Raw genomic sequence first — 10000 nt, 5'->3', positions numbered from 1 at the left:
GGAGAGGTGTTGGAGGACGTGGAAATGAGGTAGCAGAGGTGGCTGATGGTGATGGTGGAGGTGGCGGCGGCGGAGGCTGAGGCGGTGATGGTGGTGGTGGTGGTGGTAGTCTTAGGCTTTGAAAGGAAACTCTCTTACACACAGTCGAGAGAGAGAAGAGGGGAGAGCGAGATGGGGAGGGGAGGGGAAGGGAATAGTGAGAACGAAAGGAAAAAAAATAAGAAAATAAAAAGAAATAATAAAGAGCGCCGTTGCCCCGCTTCCCGATCGCCCATAGATTAGCCTCGCCCGACACCGGCATCTCGCGGAAAATGACAACTGAAAAGTCAATTTTAACTTTTGGAAGGTGCCGCCAGCCATTTCAATCGCCGGCGCCCCAGAATTTAATGATGAAGTTTACAACGAACCGAAACAACTTTTATGCAGGTTCTTAGAGAATATATAAACATGCTCCGGGCGGCGTTCGCAGCTATATAGGAATTTCTTACGTTTGTGTGAGTGTTTGGGGCGGAGGTGGGGAGAGGAGGAGGGGAGGAAAGAAGAGGAGGGAGAAGAAAATGTTTTGTGTGGAGGGAGGAGAGAGGGTTGGGATGAGGAGTGTGTGTGTGTGTGTGTGTGTGTGTGTGTGTGTGTGTAAACGGATATACTGATACTGTATTTTGATATTTTTAGTGGTAAGAACAATGGAGGTTTGGTAGGCAGGTTCTCTCTCTCTCTCTCTCTCTCTCTCTCTCTCTCTCTCTCTCTCTCTCTCTCTCTCTCTCTCTCTCTCGCTCTCTCTCTCTCTCTCTCTCTCTCTCTCTGTCTCTCTCTCTCTCTCTCCGTTGTTATGCCTTATTCTTCTCTTTCCTTTCTCTCTCTCTCTCTTCTCTCTCTCTCTCTCTCTCTCTCTCTCTCTCTCTCTCTCTCTCTCTCTCTCTCTCTCTCTCTCTCTCTCTCTCTCTCTCCGGGTAGTCGGATATTGCCTATGACATAAACAACACGAGGCGGCTTTATCTTACCTGAAAGGAATTGTTTTAATATTCATGGATTTCTTTTTTTTGTTTTGTTTTGTCTTCACTTTTTTTCTTTACCGCTCACCTTCCTTCCTTGCTTGCTTGTTTCCTTCCTCCCTTTCTTTCTTCCTTTGGTTTTTTTTTTATGTTATTCTTCGTTGGCTCTTTTCTTTTTGCTGGTTTGCGTATTTATATTTCTCCTGCTTGTTATTTTGTTTTGTTTTTTATCACATTCTCTCTCTCTCTCTCTCTCTCTCTCTCTCTCTCTCTCTCTCTCTCTCTCTCTCTCTCTCTCTCTAAAAAAAATACAGAAATACAAACCAGAATAAAAAATATCCCTCCTCCCTCACACACACAAAAAATCCACAAAATCATACACCTGTCCGTTCTGCACACACCTTTTTGATGCATTTCTTAAGAGTTACTTTTACGGGCAAGATAAAATAAAGATAGATAAAACTTTTGCCGATACTATACACCCAGAGCGGCTTAGGACAGCGCTTAAATAACTGACTTTATTGCCCTGAGAGAGAGGGGAAGGAAGGGACGGGAAGGTTATGGGGGAAGGGAGTGAGAGGAAGGGATGGTCGCAGTAGTAGTAGTATCAATATCGGTAGTAGTAGAAGTAGTAGTAGAGATAATTGATGGCTGGGGAGAAAGAGAGGGAAGGGGAGGTGGGGAAGGGGGTGTCACTATATTAAACCTCAACATATAGAGAAAGGAAACAGGGACTTGCACATGCTACAGGCAGCGACATGAGGGGAAAGGAAGGACACACACACACCATATACTGGGAAGAAAGATATACGAGGCGAAATGGGAAGAATATTGGAAAAGGAAGGGAGAATTAATAAGAAAATTAAGTAGAAAGGGAGAGAAAGAGGGAAGGATACCATACAGGGGACACAATAGATATCATAAAACGGGAAGGAGGAGAAGGAAGGAGAAGGAAGCGAGGAAAGAAAAGAGAAAACAAAAATAGAAGAGAGAAAAAAGGAAAACAAGGAAGGAAATGGGGAGATAAATATTCAAAGACAGGGTATGGAGCAGAAGGAAAAGGAAGAAGAAAAGGAAGGAAGTAAAGAAGAAGAGAGAATGAAATGGTGGAGAATAAATTATGATAATTATATAGAAGAAAAATATCATATGACACGTCCATTATTAAATGTTCGTATGTGATGCATATTGATACTATATTTTGATAATTTTTTTTTTTTTTTTTTTTTTTTTACAGCAAAGGAGACAGCTCAAGGGCACAAAAAAGTAAACATTAATAAAAAAAGCCCGCTACTCGCTGCTCCTAAAAAGAATCCAAAGAGGTGGCCGAAAGATAGGTCAGTTTCGGGAGGAGAGGTGTCCTGATACCCTCCTCTTGAAAGAGTTCAAGTCGTAGGCAAGAGGAAATACAGATGAAGGAAGATTGTTCCAGAGTTTACCAGCGTGAGGGATGAAAGAGTGAAGATGCTGGTTAACTCTTGCATAAGGGGTTTGGACAGTATAGGGATGAGCATGAGTAGAAAGTCGAGTGCAGCGGGGCCGCGGGAGGGGGGGAGGCATGCAGTTAGCAAGTTCAGAAGAGCAGTCAGCGTGGAAATATCGATAGAAGATAGAAAGAGAGGCAACATTGCGGCGGAATTTAAGAGGTAGAAGACTATCAGTATGAGGAGGAGAGCTGATGAGACGAAGAGCCTTTGCCTCCACTCTGTCCAGAAGAGCTGTGTGAGTGGAGCCCCCCCACACATGAGATGCATACTCCATACGAGGGCGGACAAGGCCCCTGTATATGGACAGCAACTGTGCAGGGGAGAAGAACTGGCGGAGACGGTACAGAACGCCCAGCCTCGAGGAAGCTGATTTAGTAAGAGATGAGATATGAAGTTTCCAGTTGAGATTTTGAGTTAAGGATAGACCGAGGATGTTTAGTGTTGAGGAAGGTGATAGCTGGGTGTTGTCAAAGAATAGGGGATAGTTGTTTGGAAGATTGTGTCGAGTGGATAGGTGGAGAAACTGTGTTTTTGAGGCATGAAGTATTTCACTATGTTATTCTTCCTTCCTCTCGCCGTGAGTTGTTTATCTTTATCGAAGGTGTTTCCCATTTACCGTTTTTTTTACAAAATCATCAATACTGTGTCACAATTGTACATATAGGGTTGACCTCTTTCTAGAAATAATTGCACATTCATTTCATTCTTCCCTGATGGTTGACATTAAAACACTACAGATATTCGCAACTAGTTCATTGATGAGCATTATGAACTCGATTTTACAGCGTATTGTTGCTCTGGTTAGTAAACAATCTATCTACCCGTCTATCAACCTATCTACTTAATTGTCTGTCCATCTGTCTAGTTGCCTTCATGTCTATCTCCCTATCTATTTATCTATATATCCATCTACCTATCTATGTTTAACTATCTATTCTATATGTTAAATTATCTTCCTGTATATCAAACTTCATTTCTTTATCAATTTATCCATGTATCTATTTACCTATCGATCTAAATAACTATCTATACATGTAATAGCTAAGAATCTCTTTCCTCCCCCAGGGCGGCGGGCTGGAGCTGAAGGAGGGGCTGGGCGGCCTGGGGGGCGGCCCATGGCCCTACCCCATGTACTACCCTTACGACACCCTGGCGGCCTACCCCTTCTCCCACGGGTGAGTGTGTGTGTGTGTGTGTGTGTGTGTATGTGTGTGTGTTTACTTAAGTATCACCAAAATTAAAGCACTAACTAAACCATAATATCCGAATAACTTGCCTTCCATACAAGACTACTATTCAACAATTTTTGGACAAACAAAATTAAATAGAAATGAGGCCTAAGATATCAAGGCAATGAAAAGCAGAAATATGAGGAAAAGCAAGACCAGAAGCGAACCACTAAAACTATATAATAAAAATGATATAAGAGAAGCAGTTTTATAGCGCCACTCTAAAGTAACAAACACGTAAACACCATCACAAACACCATAGCAAACACCTCCACCAACACTAGCACCAGTATCAGATTTCATATTTATTACGGAGGAGAATCGAAGGGCGGAGGTTATGCATAAAAACTGAGGAAGTCACTCAGCACCTCCCTGATGTGCCTTACAACATTGATACACGAGACTATGTACGTGTGTGTGTGTGTGTGTGTGTGTGTGTGTGTGTGTGTGTGTGTACCTGCAAACCTACACAATAGACTACACACCTGTTTACGTACACACTTTCCTTCCTCCCTTCCTTCCTTACCTCTGGAGAATCACATTTGCAATTCAGCTTTTTTGTTGTTATACTTTCGTTCCGGGGGCACTTGAGGAAGAGTTACTAGTATACCCTCACGTGGAGTGCGTACGTATAATAAAAGCTTTCAGTGTAGTGTGAGGGAAGTATATGCAGACACACTCTCATACAAAACAACACGGATACACTTAAAACACATGTTGGGAATTGTTAAGGAATACGTTTCTACCTGTCCTTCATATACCTGTCCATTTCTCTATTCATCTATTTATTTATTTACCTACCTACTCAGCTATCCCTCCATATATCTATGTAACAAACTATGTATGCCTTTATCTAAATATCTGTGTATTGATATATGTCAGTCTGTCTTTCCGTCTCTTCTTGTCTGTTTGTATGTCTGTGTAAACGTCCACATGATCTCTCTCTCTCTCTCTCTCTCTCTCTCTCTCTCTCTCTCTCTCTCTCTCTCTCTCTCTCTCTCTCTCTCTCTCTCTCTCTCTCTCTCTCTCTCTCTCTCTCTCTCTCTCTCTCCCCACTACCTCGGCTATCTTTCCCTGCTTCCATCATTATTATTCCTCCTCCTCCTGCTCCTCCTCCTCCTTCTTCTCCTCCTGCTCCACCACTTCCTCCTCAATCCTGCGGTCATTTCAGGAGCCTTTACTATTTTTTACTAGTTTTTAAGGAAACGTTATCTCATACACCTCCATGTTATTTACCTTCCTTTTTAACTCTCCCTTCCGTTACCTTTTTTATTTCCTCGCTTCCCTTTGGCAGTCTCAGGAGCGATCCAAATAAGAAGTCTATTTTCCAGCGATAAATAAATATGTAAATCACCCTAAAATGCCAGACTAATAAGCCCGTCCGCAATTTATAGTCAAATTCTGACATAGCCACTTCGTCTCTCAGCCGCCGCCGCATAAGGCCGCCAGAGGGAGTGTAAGCGATGAGCGGCGGGAATGAACGATTTGTGCTCTTATGTTAGGGGCGCGTTAGGGCCACGGCGGCCTTGTCAAGCAACAGAGCGGGATGCGCCTGTCGCCCTTTGTAAAAACGGCCAAATTAAACGGTTTTCGAGAGGACTGGGGGTGCGAAAAAGCCATCGAATACATAATATATGAGGAGGCGAGAGGGAGCCTGTTGATAAAACTTTTATTCAGATTGATTCCAAATGAAGAAGAGCTACTTTTTTAGGAGCTTAGCTGAGGGAGTGGAGGAGGAGGAGGGGAGGAAGGAGGAGGGGAGGGAGGAGGAGGGGAGGGAGTAGGAGGAAGAGGGGAAGCAAGGGGCAGGAGGATTTGGGGTTGAGGGGGAGGGAGGTGTAGGAGGGGTGGGAGGGCGGTATATCTGTGTGTGTGTGTGTGTGTGTGTGTGTGTGTGTGTGTGTGTGTGTGTGTGTGTGTGTGTGAGAGAGAGAGAGAGAGAGAAAGAGAGAGAGAGGGAAGAGGTTTGGAAGGAAGATAGGAGGTATGGAGAAAAGTAAATGGAGAGGGCATTCTTAGGTTTAGATTGGGTTAGGTGAAAGAGAGAGCGGTCAAGAACAAAAAAGGCAAATGCGTAAATACACTTATATACATAAAGGAAAAAGAAACACTTGAATGAAAATGAAGGAAACAGTAAATCATAAAAGGAAGAAGGAAAAAGAAAAGAGGAAACAAAGAAGACTGAGAAAAAGGACAAAAAGAAAACCAGATTATATACGTAGAACAAGAACAAGAACAAAAATAAAGAACGAGCTGAAAATGTCATAAGAAAAAGAAGAAGAAAGAGTCGGGGTTTGTGGAAGACTATCTCGTCACTGGATAAAGACACCGGGTAGTCAATAATCTGGGAGGGAGGCAGAGACTAGAACAAACTCCTTGGTGGTGGTGGTGATGGTGATGGTGGTGAGGGTGGTGGTGGTGGTGGGGGAGTCTGGCCGTCGAAATTAATGGTGAGAAAAAAGGATCCTCGCTTCTTTGAGAGGAGGAGGAGGAGGAGGAGGAGGAGGAGGAGGCAATATGGAAATAAACGGAGAGAGGAAGAGACGGGAAAGCTTTGGTGTACATGGATGAAGAAGATTTTAGAGAGAGAGAGAGAGAGAGAGAGAGAGAGAGTTATAAAATAGCATAAACAAATAAAATAATGAGTGTGTGTGTGTGTGTGTGTGTGTGTGTGTGTGTGTGTGTGTGCTTACAAAAACAAACTGACCCTGGAAAAGGACTTGAACGAAAACCGCGGAAAAAACGTACCTAATCTCGTGTTTTCTTTACTTTCGATGAATATTCTGCGTTTTGACGATAAATCTTTGCAGTGAATGGTGAACCGAGATTGAATGTAAAAAGAAAACACGGCTTTTGTTGTCAAGAGTGCACGGGAGAGAAAAAGCGTGATGGAGTTTGTGTCTTTGCTTGTGTCCCCGCTTGCTGAGTTTGTTAATGTATGTTTGATAATCGATTGCCCGTATGAGCGACATCCGTTTATTATTATTTATTAGCACTGGGAAAAAAATACTGTCATGACCGAAAAGCTCACCGGCGCTACTTAATTTACGAAATTTTCTTGTGATATCTATTTTTTTTTTCAATATGATGTGTTATTAAGTTCTAGATATACATGAAGTGATCGGCCTTTTTTTGTAGATATAATAGACACCAAAAATAAGAAAAAATCAATGCAATTAACTTTCTTGTATAGAGATAAACAATAATGGCAATTCAGTTTCACAGCAAATAATTAATAAATAAGAAAAAACAGAGAAACTGCAGAAAATATCCCTTGAAAAATTCCCACAAAGTCAGTAATCAACAAATCAAAATTCATTCCCATCACACACAAAAACACACACACAAAAGCTACCAAAGGTGAACAATAGTGAGAGCAAAATCGCACGCTCACATCCACACAAACACGGAACTAAAAACACCGAACAGATAGAAAGAGACAGAGCGAGGGACGAGATGAAAAAACACGCACGCATTAACGGTTAACACTAACATTTAATTTAATCCCCAAAATACCTTTCACCTGCACCGTGCTTGTGAATCCCACCGACCCCCACCCCCCATACTAACACCCCCTACCTCATCCCCCTCTCTTACCCCAACCTCCCTCATCCCCCACCTTCCCTAAACCCCCACCTTACCTCACCCCCCACCCTGACCGCACTCTCCCTCATCTCCTATCCCTAACCCCCACCTCCCTCGCCCCCCCCCCTTACCAAACCACAAACCCACCCTACTTTTCTCCCCTCTAACGTCCCTTCTCCCTCACTCTCCCTCTTCCACCCACAAAACCACGCAAACTAACTTCCTTTTCTCTATCCACCCTCCTCATCCACCCTCCAACTCCCATCTCGTCCACGCACCCCTCCCCCTTCAACCTACCCAGCATCACCCCCTCATTCTTGCCTCTCTCCATCACCTTCTCTACCCCATGCATCCGTCACCCACCAAACCATCTAACCAACTCACCCACCCATTCCATCCAGCCCGCCCAGTCAATCCCCCATGCAACCAACCACCCATGCATCCAGTCATCATCCCGCCCTCCACCCCGCCAGCCAGTCAGTCTCCGCCAAGCCCAGTCCCCAATCTGTGTTGCCGGGAACTGGCTGTCAGATTAACCAGCCAATCATGAGTAATTAACGCGCTTTGTCCCTCGGATCTGCCAATGAATACGAAACAAGCTCTGCATCCTGATTGGCCCGCAGAGTCATATTTTGAACCAATGGCGGCACAGGACTCGCGTGTTGATCAGGAAAATCGCCCGGGATGAGAGAGAGAGAGAGAGAGAGAGAGAGAGAGAGAGAGAGAGAGAGAGAGAGAGAGAGAGAGAGAGAGAAATAAAAAAGATAACCAAACATACATAATCCTCGCCATGTATACATACACATATACATTCATACAGACAGACAGACAGACAGATATGGAGGGTTCGTTAAAGCACACTCGGCCGTGATCTTTGCTTGTTTATGTGACACTTATGTGCTGGTGTGTGTGTGTGTGTGTGTGTGTGTGTGTGTGTGTGTGTGTGTGTGTGTGTGTGTGTGTGTGTGTGTGTGTTATAATTGCAGGGCTCCAGGCTTGTTAAGGGAGACACATTCAGGGCTTGTCAATTAGGCTGTGGTGGGAGTCATTAGCAGGCTTTGTCGACGGTCCTCCCGAAAGCCGAGCCTAAGCCGAGAGGGTCACAGGCCTACTAATGTCAACACCAGGGGAGAAGAGAGAGAGAGAGAGAGAGAGAGAGAGAGAGAGAGAGAGAGAGAGAGAGAGAGAGAGAGAGAGAGAGAGAGAGAGAGAGAGAGAGAGAATGGTAATAAGAAAGGTAACGAGGAAAACTTTCAACACAGGAGGAGGATAAACAGACATACGGATACACATATTCAGGCCGATTGACAAAAAATAAAAATAGAGCTACAAACAGATGGACAAGGACAGACTCACATACAGAGACAGACAGACAGACAGACAGACAGACATACAAACAGACACAGACAGACAGACAGACATACAAACAGACACAGACAGACACTTACACCGTTTATAAGATATTACATGTAAGGAAAAAACTCACATTAGGAGACAAACAAGAGAAAGTGACAGACATTCCCCACGATTATTCACTTTCCCTCCGACCTTTCACCCTCGTCCTCCCCCTCTGCCCTCTCTTTGCCCCCTCTTTTTGCTCCCCGCACCCTAGTAACACTCTACCCTAGCCTGCCTCTTTTTATTATAAGTATTTCTCTTTGTTTATCATATTTACACGTGCTACTTTCCTATTTCCTATTTTTACACTTTCTTGTACTTCCTCCTGACCTCCCTCACCTTATTTCACATATTTTTTCTTTATTTGTTCATCATACAAGTATTTACAGATTCTTCTTTCTATTTATCATCCCATCTTGCTCTCTCTGTAGTACCTCCTCTGCCCTCTCTATTAACTTGCTTATTTTTCCGTCACTCTATTGGCACTCCCCCTTAGCTTTCTTCACCCTATTTCCGTCACGCTGCTTTCCTTGTTCATCTTATATACAGGTTCAACTTTCATTTCCTCATCATTTCCTATTCCTCCCTCTCTACCTCCTCTGCTCTCTTTATTCACCCTCTTTTCCTCCCTCACTCTATTAGCCTCCCTCCTCCCGCACCGTATTACCACTCCCTTCTAGCACCTGGCACCCTATTACCAAGTCACCCTATTTCCACCCATTGTGTTTTGTTCAATGTGTTCAAATATGCTCCTTCCCGACTTTTTGTATCTACTCTTTCTTATTGTCGTTATTGATTTTACTGTTTTTCCCTTTTCGCCTATTTCTCTCTCTTCCAACAAATGCTTCATATAACTCTTTGGTTGGTATTATAAGACACTTTCGTCTCTCACATCAGCTATTTCTAAAGGTCAAAGAGAGGGTCAGTCAGGTTCTAATGAGTGTTTCGTCAGGTTCATAGTACATAAGAAGACTCACACTGCCAATAGGGTCTTAAAACTACCCCTGAAAATGCCCACAACTCCGACGAAAGCCTTGTCAAATATATGTTCTTGGGAGGCGATAGGTCTTGTGATACGACCCTTTATGTTTATTTCAATCACTGGTAGGCCAATGCATCTTTTTTTATCCCTCGCAAGTCACTCAGGCTGCACACTTCGATCAGTCACTTTCTCCTTCTTAGCTAATTCCAAATAAAAATCATAACATAATCTATACCATGTCATTCACGTATACACCTTTTCCATTTACGTTCTTATTTATTTTCTTTATGCCTACACTCTTCCCTATCTACTACATACTATCGCCAC

General features: G+C 43.5%; 1 protein-coding gene and 1 long non-coding RNA gene across 3 annotated transcripts in view; one reads left to right on the top strand and one right to left on the bottom strand.

The window, feature by feature from the left end:
* The window catches only part of LOC126995600 (uncharacterized), a 95082-nt gene that overhangs the window by 1198 nt on the left and 83884 nt on the right, over positions 1-10000 (bottom strand). The window lies entirely within an intron of this gene.
* Positions 1-10000, top strand: part of LOC126995599 (putative iroquois-class homeodomain protein irx-1) — a 156297-nt gene that overhangs the window by 119981 nt on the left and 26316 nt on the right. For both annotated transcript variants that reach the window (XM_050855295.1, XM_050855296.1), the window contains exon 4: positions 3545-3654. In XM_050855295.1, the coding sequence (XP_050711252.1) occupies positions 3545-3654 (110 nt within the window). The remainder of the gene's footprint in view (positions 1-3544; positions 3655-10000) is intronic.

The sequence above is a fragment of the Eriocheir sinensis genome, chromosome 8 (assembly GCF_024679095.1).
Source record: "Eriocheir sinensis breed Jianghai 21 chromosome 8, ASM2467909v1, whole genome shotgun sequence".
NCBI lineage: Eukaryota > Metazoa > Arthropoda > Malacostraca > Decapoda > Varunidae > Eriocheir > Eriocheir sinensis.
The sequence above is the reverse complement of the archived record's forward strand: the minus strand, read 5'-3'. Positions and strand labels throughout refer to the sequence as shown.